General features: G+C 52.9%; 5 protein-coding genes across 5 annotated transcripts; 3 read left to right on the top strand and 2 right to left on the bottom strand.

The window, feature by feature from the left end:
- Window positions 1–758: 758 nt before the first annotated feature.
- N7443_001875 (uncharacterized protein) lies at window positions 759–1,433 on the top strand (the record flags this gene model as incomplete). The annotated part of the gene is made up of 3 exons (XM_056881931.1): window positions 759–876; window positions 936–1,214; window positions 1,267–1,433. The coding sequence occupies 3 exons, from the start codon at window positions 759–761 to the stop codon at window positions 1,431–1,433; spliced, it is 564 nt and encodes a 187-aa protein (XP_056743772.1).
- A 613-nt stretch (window positions 1,434–2,046) lies between these two features.
- On the top strand, window positions 2,047–2,775 carry N7443_001876 (HD domain-containing protein; the record flags this gene model as incomplete). Its single annotated transcript, XM_056881932.1, has 1 exon — window positions 2,047–2,775. One exon carries the CDS (start codon window positions 2,047–2,049, stop codon window positions 2,773–2,775), a length of 729 nt encoding a protein of 242 aa, XP_056743773.1.
- Window positions 2,776–3,501: 726 nt separating this feature from the next.
- Window positions 3,502–6,903, bottom strand: N7443_001877 (uncharacterized protein; the record flags this gene model as incomplete). Its single annotated transcript, XM_056881933.1, has 1 exon — window positions 3,502–6,903. One exon carries the CDS (start codon window positions 6,901–6,903, stop codon window positions 3,502–3,504), a length of 3,402 nt encoding a protein of 1,133 aa, XP_056743774.1.
- A 1,005-nt stretch (window positions 6,904–7,908) lies between these two features.
- N7443_001878 (dolichol phosphate-mannose biosynthesis regulatory protein) lies at window positions 7,909–8,284 on the bottom strand (the record flags this gene model as incomplete). The annotated part of the gene is made up of 3 exons (XM_056881934.1): window positions 7,909–8,094; window positions 8,149–8,229; window positions 8,282–8,284. 3 exons carry the CDS (start codon window positions 8,282–8,284, stop codon window positions 7,909–7,911), a joined length of 270 nt encoding a protein of 89 aa, XP_056743775.1.
- Window positions 8,285–8,333: 49 nt separating this feature from the next.
- On the top strand, window positions 8,334–11,030 carry N7443_001879 (pre-mRNA-splicing factor CWC22; the record flags this gene model as incomplete). Its single annotated transcript, XM_056881935.1, has 2 exons — window positions 8,334–8,512; window positions 8,546–11,030. 2 exons carry the CDS (start codon window positions 8,334–8,336, stop codon window positions 11,028–11,030), a joined length of 2,664 nt encoding a protein of 887 aa, XP_056743776.1.
- Window positions 11,031–11,239: the final 209 nt, after the last annotated feature.

Here is an 11,239-nt window from a genome sequence, read left to right on the forward strand (position 1 = left end):
TTGGGCATTGCGCATAATACCATAGTCTAGGGTCTCCTCCATGATATTTTTACTTAAGGGGCTTCAAGGCCGAGATAGGCCCCAGAGTAATGCATGCGGGCGGTATAAATAAGAGTCCCTTGCTCCCCTGCGGGGCCGCTTCGGCGCCTCTGGGGTCAATGGTTACGGACTAGCGGGTCATTAGGGGCTTGTTTATACTGTTCAGGGTGGCCAACGGGCGAATGACAACCCCTCGGGCACGGCCGACATCTCTCCAGATTTGACAGATCCAAGGTCCCGTTTACTTCCCGCTTATTCGGCGATGCCTGTCAAGGGGCCAGTATCCCAATGCGCACGGGGTTATTCTTATTAGGCCCTTTACGAGAAGCAAGGTACTCCAGGTTGTATCCACCGAGCAACCATGGTAATTAGCCAACTCGAGAAACCAAACAAGTTCGATGTGAGACACGAATGGGGAACCTAGCGCCACGCATCTTTTTGTGTCTATTTTTTTCTTGTCTCCTGGTTTGGGGCAAATGGAGTCACCTGGGGACCTTTGATTTGGTCGAGTCTAACATGCCAATGCAGGGTTGCAAGCTGCAGGTTGCAGGGTGGAAAGTGCAGGTACACTGCTCTTGCACCTCATCGATTTACTTAAAAGCTTCCTGTCCCCTTCACCTCCCCTCGCTCGTTCCTCATCTCTCCAAGCCACTCGTTACACTTTGAACGGTCTCTACCTTCTCTGCCTTAATCTTTTTCTAGTAATCTCCACTTTCATCATGAAGTTCAGTATCGTTGCTCTCTCTACCCTGCTGGCCTTCGCCGCAGCGGAGACCACTACCACCGCTGAGACTGTCACTGCGACCCTCAGTCCTGAACAGTCCTGCGCTCAGAACTGTATGTTCATATCCTCTCCCCGTTTTCTATTGTCTGGTTTAACATTTTATTCTCAATAGGCAACAGCACTGACCGCTGCTGCGTCGCCGCTTGCTACAAGGTTCCCTGCCCCAATGATGCGCAGGCCAACGACACCAACAGCTGTGTCGCCGCCTGCCCCCAGGGTACCGGCACTGCCGCTGATACCAAGAAGTACACCGACTGTCAGAACGCCTGCTTCAACTCCCACTTCCTCGCCACTGGTGCTGCCGCCTCTGAGACAGGCTACACTGTTTCCAGCACCACCAGCACAGGCACCTGGGCTACCGCTACCGCCACTACCACCACTGGCTCCCAATGTATGTTTCAAATCACTCTTGCACGTTGATTTCATTCTGACTCCATGTGTAGCTTCCAACAACGACAACAGCAACAGCAACAGCGCTTCCGCCAGCACCTTCGGTGCCTCTAGCACCACCACTGGTGTTGTCCACTCCACCAATGCTGCTTCCAACATTAAGCTAGGTGCGTCCAGCGCTGGTCTCTTCGGCCTGGTTGTTGCTGCCTTCGCTCTGTAAGCTGGTTCATAACAAACACGACTGTCGTAACACATGGCGCGGAGTGATTGTTTCGGGTCATCTCAGGCGTCTGCAGCCCATCCCATTTCCTTTCTGCATGTGCAATAATATTTGATACCTGTGAATGACATAGCAATAATTTTTTCTGAATTTCTTCCACATACAAACATGGTCAAGCTCGAGGTCGCATTCCACTGTCGATTTTTCTTAACGTAGATCACTCCACATTGTGTAGATGTCCCTGCCCCACTACATTCGCCGCTTGGAAATACATGGTGTGCAATGTTGTCTGGTCTTGGCTTGAAGTGATCGTAACATTGGAGTATGACCCAAGCCGAGTCCACAGCTCGGACTGCAGTTGCCTGCTCGAAGTTGGATACGGGGAAAGTCCCGAGTTGACTCACCGCCAAGCTCCAGTCCACGGGTTGTTTACGAGTCCAATAAATGCAAATTGATTATATATCCTCCCCACACAACCAATACATCGACTCGGGAGCAAACTGTCTCGGGAAACTTTGAAATTGGATTCTTTGCGAGACGACCATCAGCTTCCAGCACTATAAAAAGCGCCTCTAGACCAACTCCGTGTGCTCTTAGATATATCACCGCCAACATGGCCGCACCAGCAATGGAAGCAACGAGCGAGCAATTCCAGACACTATATAGCTCCATGTCTATTTTCGTGGACTCTTGTATGTCCGGTCACGACCCCTCTCACAATCCAGCCCACGTCCACCGCGTGGTCAACGTGGCCCTCGCCATTCTCCAAGCCGAGCAAGCCCTGCACCCCGAGAAGCAGCTCAACACAGCAGTTGTCAAGCTCGCAGCCCTCCTGCATGACATCGGAGATAGAAAATATCTCCATAGCCTGTCATCAGTGACGGGTTCAAATGCTGAATCACTCGATCCCAAGACAATGGTCGAGGTCGCCCTCCTCAAAAATGGAGCTCCGGCAGATCTGGCCTCCAAAGTGCAGACGATCGTCTCGCACGTATCCTACACAACAGAATGCAAAGACCCTAGTGTGATCCGCCGCCTAATCGACGAGGGGCATCCGGAGCTAGCGGTCGTGCAGGATGCAGACAGGCTGGATGCAATTGGAGCCATTGGCATCGGCCGGACTTTCACGTTTCTCGGGGCGCAGGGGAAAAAATTTGTCGGAGATAATGGCAAGTGGGAGATGAATAACTCGATTGAGCATTTTGGGGATAAGTTGGAGAAATTGGAGGGAATGATGAAGACGGAGACCGGGAAGAAGATGGCTGGTGTGCGCACGGAGAGATTAAGGGTGTTCCGCGGATGGTGGGAGGAGGAGATGGACGTTTCTTACCCTACTGCTTGAAGCACTGAGAACATTGGAGGTCAGGACATGGGCCTCAATAGGCAACATCGATCTATCTGCTCTGGTGCATTTGAAATATTCTAGAAAATAAAAATAACACGGTCTAAAAAGATGCTTACTTAGGTAGCAAGAGGCTTAGAAAGAGGCTTACAGAGGGGAAGAGAAAGTACGTAGGCACGTTGAATAGTTCAGTCTAGTTGTACAGTCTAAAGCGCCTCAAAGGATCGAAATAAATCTATGTTGAATATCTTGGGAACTTGAGCCCCTTGTATTGAAGTCCACAGCCCGTTCTGGGCCCAAGTGAGTAGCAGTTTGAACATATGAAAGCAGAGAGAATGAATATTCTCATAAAATTCAGATGCCCTGCCTCGGTAGAGACTGTCTGAGGATACTCCTTCCCTCACAGCGAAGAAAGGAAAACGCAAAGAGAATCGACACAAAACCACCATCTATCAAATGCGAGTAATCAAAAGTACAGGTTTGGGTATTTGGGTTTCTGTGAGCGAGGAATCATCAAGAACGCATAATATCAAAGACAGAACGCACGAACCGGCAGATCATCCAGAGTTCGGGATGTCTGATGCAATTTCGTAGATATGATGGACGCAAATCACGAACGCCACTTGCAAATCGCCAACGCCGCGCGAGCACTGTATCTAAGTCACCGAAATATCAAGGAGCGAATTAAATATAAGAAAATGAAAACAAAAAAGAGAGTTGAGACATTTACACTCGGTCTCGTGCAAAGTCCAGGACTTCGCAGTCGTCCTCGAAGAACCCGTCGTCCTTGAGTGGGGTGGAATGCTTCTTCTTCCGTCGAGTGGTGATGACCACTTCCTCAACGTTACCGGTGCTGTTACCTAGAGTAATGAGGTTCTCTATGTCACCACCCGCGCCAAAGGAGTGACCATGAATAGCTCCCATTTCGTCCTCGTCGTCATCCTGATCATCATTACTGTTGCTGTATGATCTGACGTGTACTTTGGTTGTCGGGATATCATTGCCGAAGACCCACTGGTCACGAGAAGCCAGTACGGTTGGGTCAGTAGCCTCAGAGGCAAAAACGTGAAGACCAACACGCTGGTCCGTATGGAAAGGCTGATAAGGTGTGTTCGTCTCAATCTCTGCCTGTGAGAGCGGCTGGCAGAAAGTCTTCCCAGCGTTAGATGGCTGTGAGCTGGCAGAGGGCAAAAGTAGAGACGCCTGGACTACCTGCTCCGGGTCATATGTCAGGAGAGGTGCTGGCCCACACACATTTTGGAAACTGGCCGGAAGCTTGAACTGACTCTCTTTGCCACCGATCACAGAATGGAACTGGCGGCTCTTGTGAGTGTTCGCACTTTGCTTCAAGCGGTACAGTTTGAAGTGTCCATCATCAACTATGCCCAGAAAAATGAGGCCTTTGCTGCAGATCCAAGTGACGCGAGAAGGAGCTGGATCACGGGAAAGACCAGACAGGTGAAGTCGGTTCTCTCCAACATGCCGAAGCGTACGAACGGTGCCTGTCGCTGCTGCACCCATAGACTTGCTAAGCCCTGCCGCAACAACCTTGCCACCCTTGATACTTGCCGCAGTTGGTAGTGCAAATGTACTCATATTTGGAAATGCAGTACCAGACGACGGCACACGTCCTTTGACAGCAGAGAAAAACGGCTGCGTCTTGCCTCCAACGAAATTCATCGCCGCCGACAAGGGATTTCCAGTGGCTCCTTGGCCCGCAAGATCATCTCCCACTGGATCTATATTAGGCGACTTCTTTCCAGCAGGCCGAGCTCGTCGGAAAGGAGGCCACTGGAATGCGCTTCGAGGCAGATCAAACACATGAACTGTGCCTTTGCGAGTTATGATAGCCAGTCGATCCCCGACAGGAGAAGTCCAGATGACATCAATTATACTGGATGTGGTCAATCGGGCGTATCGTGCAACCTGTCGCACATTGGGGCTTTGGCCAGCCTGGTCGTCGGCCATGAAGGCCATTGCTCGGCAATGTTTGAGTTGCATCAGGTCCCAGACGTATTGAACGTCGCCTTTCTTACTGGCTGTGAAAAGCATCAGACCACTGGGAGAGAGCGAAAGGAAACTGCAGCCATTGGGAACCTGGAAAGTCGCCACTGGGTGGAAGGGAGCAGCCTTCACATCCATTCCGTCGTCGAATTTCTTCAGGTCAAGAATTGAAACTGTATCAGGCTCAGGGGACGAAGTTGCTTGGGTATCCTGTGCATGGGTAGGTGGGAAAAGGCCATAGCCCTGCGCCTGGGTGTCTGGGCTTCGCACAAGTCGTTGGGGAGGCGTACCAATGCCCTGCTGATGGTTCCAGTAATTGTTCCACGCTTGGAGGCCCTGATCACCCATCCAGCGGGCACCTTTGACCAGCTCCTGTGTGACACCTCTGGCAAACTTGTCAAAGATACTCTCCCCTTCGCCAATGTCCGTCGCACAATTAACTGACGGCATGGTTGGAGGGCTACGAGTCTCCATTCCGTGGACTTTGCCATGCAGCAGACTCGGAGGAACGATTCCCTGAATCGATGGACGGTAAGACGAGGCCGGGGGGACTATCGCCAACCATCTTCCCTGTACAGCCAGAATGGGTCTTTCGGAGATGGAGATATGGGGCCGATCATGGTGAGATCCATCCGGATCCGTAGAGCTCGAGGACGTGGAGTAACGACGAGCTTCTCCGGTCTGGACGTTAGTCCAAGTCTTGCCCAGACACTGATAGGCTTCAGAGGAAGAATGCTTAAAAATGTAAACCTCACCGCTGATTCCAGAGGCAACAATGACATATTCCCCGCTGCTGAACAGCTTCAGGCTACCTACAGGTGCTGGTGCTAAGGATGGAAGACCTGGGAGGTTCTCCAATGCCGGCACCGGTTTGCCTGCAAACAACGTTGCAAGGTGATCACCGGCTCGCAGGGAATAGACCTCAACTCGGGTCTGGTAAAATGGTTTCTCGTCTTTGGCTGAGCGTCTATCAATGGAAGGGCCCCGCGCCATTGAGGGCGGCGCATCGTTGATCTCGGATGCAGCAGAAGAAACAGGACCTTCTTCGCACCGTGAGAGTGGTCCATGGACGATCACAGCCACATGGGGCTGGGACGACGCAAGTGGATCATTGGATGGGTGGCCCGGTAGAATCTTTGCCTCAAGAATCCGTCCATTAAGGCCAGTGATCTGTCCGACAAGACGAGATTGGCGGTCCTCAACAGCGTGTACTTCTACACCGCCATCAGTTCCTACCAAAAGTACATTCATACCGGCACGGGGTGCTTTAGATGACACACTCGGGAGGGTATCAAAGGCGCAGAACGAATAAGCACCCTCCGTGGTAGTACGCTTCTGTGTCGGGAGATCGAAGTCGGGTACTGCGTAGAAATGGGGTTGCGGCATATGAGGTGGCGGGGCCAGATTGCCCAATGGACTTCCGTAAGAATGGCTCTTTCGCCGGTCTGCCGATTGCTGTCTAGACTGCATACTGCCTCGAAATCCACTCCCATAACTAAAGGGCCGGATTCGAGTTGGAGGAGATGCCGAGGAAGGTTGACTAAAGCCGCCTCTTTCCTGAATTGTAGGAAAGCTAAGCGGTGATTCCTGGGGGAGATCTCCGTCAATCAAGTCAGTGGGAGGGCTCTTCCCATATGGTATGGACTGAGCCCAGGTGTCGGTGCGACTGTTGAGATCGTTGTCCATGTTTTCCTCGACTGATCCCAGGGCGTCGAGTACGGGCGAGGTTACGGGGGGATGAGCTTGAACTTCGTCCGGATCATCATGGTGGTTGTCCGGGGGAACATCATCATCCAGTACCGGACCAGCGCATGATGGCGGTTCTGTCGGTGGAGGTGCCGATGCAGGTACCGATGCATGCGTTCTAAATGCCAAGTCAGCTAGCTGATTCCAGGGGACGGGTCCGACGGATCGAGAGTGCATCATGGACACGTACATATCATCCGGCGGTGAAGCCGTTACTGCTTTGGCGGCCTTAGCGGCCTTTTTTTTGTTCTTCTTTTTACTCTTTCCACTTGGTTCATGCTCCTGAATGGGGATGTTTTGATCTGGGGTGAAAGACGGGTCGTCTTCCAGGGACCGGCTATGCTGGCGGATCAAATCGTCAGGTGCGGCCGGGGGCATTCAAATGGAGGGTGCCTCAGATAAGAGGCAAAGGTCAGAGCACTGGGAACCGCTCTCAGGACCTGTGGTGAGGTCTGAGAACGGGGGGGCGAACCGGGTTGTTCGCGTTGGAGACGTTGCACTTATGAAGCACAAAGGAGGAACCTGACACGATCTAAGCTATTAGGGTGGACAGTTCTTTGATGATTTGATGATGCTTCAGAGTAGCAAGGTTCAGTAATAACCTACCTGGTGCAGAGCGGACCCTTGTCGCCGTGCTGATCGCGGTTCGGGTTGACGTATCTAGAGCGGAGAACGCTCTTTGGATACGCGGGGAAGCTTGGATAAGAGCGATGGGCGTCACACAGCACGGGTACTTTGATCCCAGGTGCTGAGAAGCCAGAAACCAGGTAAAATGTATAACTATAGAAGTTCGAGAGAGAAGAGAGAAAAGTGAGGGGAAGGCGATCTCCGATAAGAAAGGGGGGGGGCAACGCGGTACCTGAGTCAGAAGGCGAGGGGCTGACCCCGTCATTCCCCGGCTGAACACACGGTCAGGTCACTTCCCTGCATCATAGCTATGCTTACTTGCTTTCTTCCAGCTGCACTATGACTCCGACGGCCCTAGGTCTCAGTCTCTGACCATGGACCCCCTTATCTAATCCACATATGGCTCATGGCCACTCTACACCCGTGGACCCGTTCACCCAAATAGGAGACCGACCATAGCTCAGCTGATTTCCCTCTTTCATTCAGAGAGGTGGAGACTTGGTCACGGGGTATCTGCGAACCATTCTAGAATGACACGAATGGGCTCTTTGATCACTGTCCGATCATTTGCCGATCGTCCTAGCGCATACTGGGAAGCTCGGAGTAAGGCCTGTTCGCTGCACTGGAAACTTGATCTTGATTCAACTTGATTATTTTGCCTATTAGATGAGATGATTCTCGGTGCTCTTCCTCTGGGTATGCACAAGTGGTGATACAGGGCTCGAGGGCCAGTCGCGTCGAATATCCCCCTGACCCTCAGGTCTTCTTCTTTGCCGCAGCCTTGGCCTTGGCGGCCTTCTTCTTGTTGCTGTTGATCATCACAATGCCTATGAAGGTGCCGACCACGGCAGATCCCAGGAGGGCCAGGATGACGGGGATGCGGATGGCCCAAACACGCGGGGGGAAGAGGTCATGGAGAGGGTGGCCGGGGTCGACAAAGGGCTGTCATATGAGATTTAGAAGTGATCGCGAAATTCCAACCTCCAGAGTACATACCATCAACAGCGTCCAAGCTGTGTAGTAAAGGAAGATTGCGGTTGCGGCCAAGAGCATGGCGGAACCGACAAGTTGGCCCAGCTAGACAATGGTCAGTATACGTGACAGAAGACATCCGGAACGAGCACCGTACCATTATTGATTCAAGTAGCAGGAAAAACACGCGCGAATTCCCGGAGAAGACGATGCGAACAATCAAAGGGCGAATAGTCAGGAGCTCCCGTCCCGTTTATTGTTCCTACCTGGCCTCCAGTCACGTGACGCGCGCTAGAGCTTTCACGGATCTGCGAGACTCGTATCCACCGCGCCCCCAGGTGTTTCCCTCTCACTCCCATTCTCCATCCGAACTACTGGAGACTCCTGAGTCTGCACAATGTCGGACCCGGTCGTTCTTCAGTCGGCGGTTCGAGTGCCCACCCCTCCCCCCGGGCGCCGCGTTTTCGCCTGGTGGAGGTTCAAGAAAACGTTCACCTCCATCGCGATCTCCGTCGCCAAATCGACGTCGCTCACCACCGGGTGATTCGCACCGAGACGATGGCGATGCCCCCCGCCTGGATGATGAGCGCGCAATCGAACGAGAGCGACAGCTCGCGGAGCGTGTCCGTGAACACGAAAGGAAGGAAGCAGTTCGAAAGCCGATGACCGACGAGGAGAAACAGGCTTCTGCAAAGGCGGAATACGAGAAACTCCTGAACATGCGTTCGGGCGGTACGTATATTCCTCCAGCCCGACTTCGTGCGCTACAGGCGCAGATCACGGATAAGACGAGCAAGGAGTACCAGCGCATGGCATGGGAGGCGTTGAAGAAGTCGATCAATGGTCTGATCAACAAGGTCAACGTTTCCAACATCAAGTTCATCGTCCCCGAACTGTTCGGAGAAAACCTGGTTCGAGGACGGGGCTTGTTCTGTCGTTCCATCATGAAGGCGCAGGCTGCTAGTCTGCCCTTCACGCCCATCTACGCTGCGATGGTGGCGATTGTCAACACCAAACTTCCGCAGGTCGGAGACTTGTTGTTGTCCCGATTGATCATCCAGTTCCGCAAGGCATTCAAGCGAAATGACAAAGCCGTCTGCATCTCGTCCACAACTTTCATCGCCCATCTATGCAACCACCAGGTTGCTCATGAGATGTTGGCCGCTCAGATTTTGCTGCTTCTTCTCCACAAGCCCACGGACGACAGTGTGGAAATCGCAGTCGGGCTCACGCGAGAAGTTGGCCAGCATTTGGAGGAAATGAACCCTCCCATTGCACTCGCCGTGTTCGACCAATTCCGAAACATTCTTCACGAAGCCGATATCGACAAGCGTGTGCAGTATATGATTGAGGTGCTCTTCCAAGTGCGCAAGGATCGTTATAAGGACAACCTAGCGGTTAAGGAGGAGCTCGATCTTGTGGAGGAAGAAGATCAAATCACCCACCGCCTCGGTTTGGATGATGAGATTGAGACACAGGACACGCTCAACATCTTCAAGTTTGATCCGGAGTGGGAACAGCACGAAGATGCCTACAAAAAGCTTAAGGCCGAAATTCTCGGCGAGGACAGTGATGAGGATGATGAGGATGGCGAGGACGAGAGCTCGGACGAAGAATCAGACGAGGAGCAGAAGATGGACATTCAAGACCAGAGCAACACTGACCTGGTTAATCTGCGCCGAACGATCTACTTGACGATCATGTCTAGTATCGACTTCGAAGAATGCTGTCACAAATTGATGAAGATCAACCTGCCGGCTGGTCTAGAGCCCGAACTGCCGTCAATGATTATCGAGTGTTGCTCCCAGGAACGAACGTACTCCAAGTTCTATGGCTTGATTGGCGAGCGATTCGCAAAGATCAATCGCCTGTGGTCGGACTTGTTCGAGGCTGCCTTTGCTAAATACTACGACACTATTCACCGCTATGAGACAAACCGCCTACGCAACATCGCTCGTTTCTTCGGACACATGATCAGCAACGATGCCATTGGCTGGCATGTTCTTTCGGTGATTCATCTCAACGAGGAGGAAACCACCTCCAGCAGCCGTATCTTCATCAAGATTCTGTTCCAGGATCTTGGAGAGCACATGGGCCTGCCGAGCCTGCAAGCCCGGTTCCGTGACGAGATCCTGCAGCCAAGCTTTGAGGGTCTCTTCCCCACGGAGAACCCTCGACACACCCGTTTCTCCGTTAATTACTTCACCAGCATTGGCATGGGTATTTTAACTGAGGATATGCGTGAGCAACTAAAAAACCTTCCCCGACCGACTGTGCCCGCCTTGCCCGCAGCCGCATCGCGCTCGTCATCGCGGTCCTCATATTCCTCATACTCGTCTCGTTCCCGGTCTCGCTCTCCTTCTCGTGATCGCGGCCGCTCTTACACTCGCTCTCTCACACCCTCGTCGCGAAGTCGGAGTTACACTCCATCACGCTCGCGCTCGCGCTCCCCACGCCGCAGTCGACGTGACGCATCTATCAGTCGATCACGATCGCGATCCCGAACGCCAGCGGATCGGTCCGTATCCAGGTCGCGCACACCCCCGCGACGTCGGGCGCGTTCCTACGACTCCCGCAGTCCCAGTCGTACCTCAAGTCGGACACCTAGTCGCAGTCCGTATAGATCTCGCCGGTCCGTTTCGCGTTCCGTCTCGCGATCCGTCACCCCTCCACGCCGTGCGGCCCCCGCTAGTCGACGCAACCGCAGCGGCTCACGATCCGTCTCTCGGTCTGTCACCCCTCCTCGTGATCCTGCATCAAAATCTTCTAGGCGGTACTCGTCCAAGTCCGTATCCCCTCTGCCTGTTCGAGGCCGAGATCAGTCCGTCTCCCGTTCTCGCAGTCCCCCGCGCAGGGATGTTTCGCGTGGACGAACTGATTCTCGGACCCCTCCTCGCCGACGTTAAACGTCGCTTCAGCTACAATTTAATTGAAGAATGTAAGAATGATTATGTTGGCTGGTCATAGCAGGGTTGTGCAGTCATTTTCTTGGGGTTTTTATATGGTGCTAGGAACAAGGAACGAGCTCAAATGGTGTATTTTAGTGAAGTCTTTCAGCGCCCTCTTGAGGCATTCCCTAGGTAAAATGCATATTCCATGAATAGTCTACCAAACC

Source organism: Penicillium atrosanguineum, assembly GCF_028827265.1.
Source record: "Penicillium atrosanguineum strain IBT 20685 chromosome Unknown utg000002l_segment0_segment0, whole genome shotgun sequence".
NCBI classification, from domain to species: domain Eukaryota; kingdom Fungi; phylum Ascomycota; class Eurotiomycetes; order Eurotiales; family Aspergillaceae; genus Penicillium; species Penicillium atrosanguineum.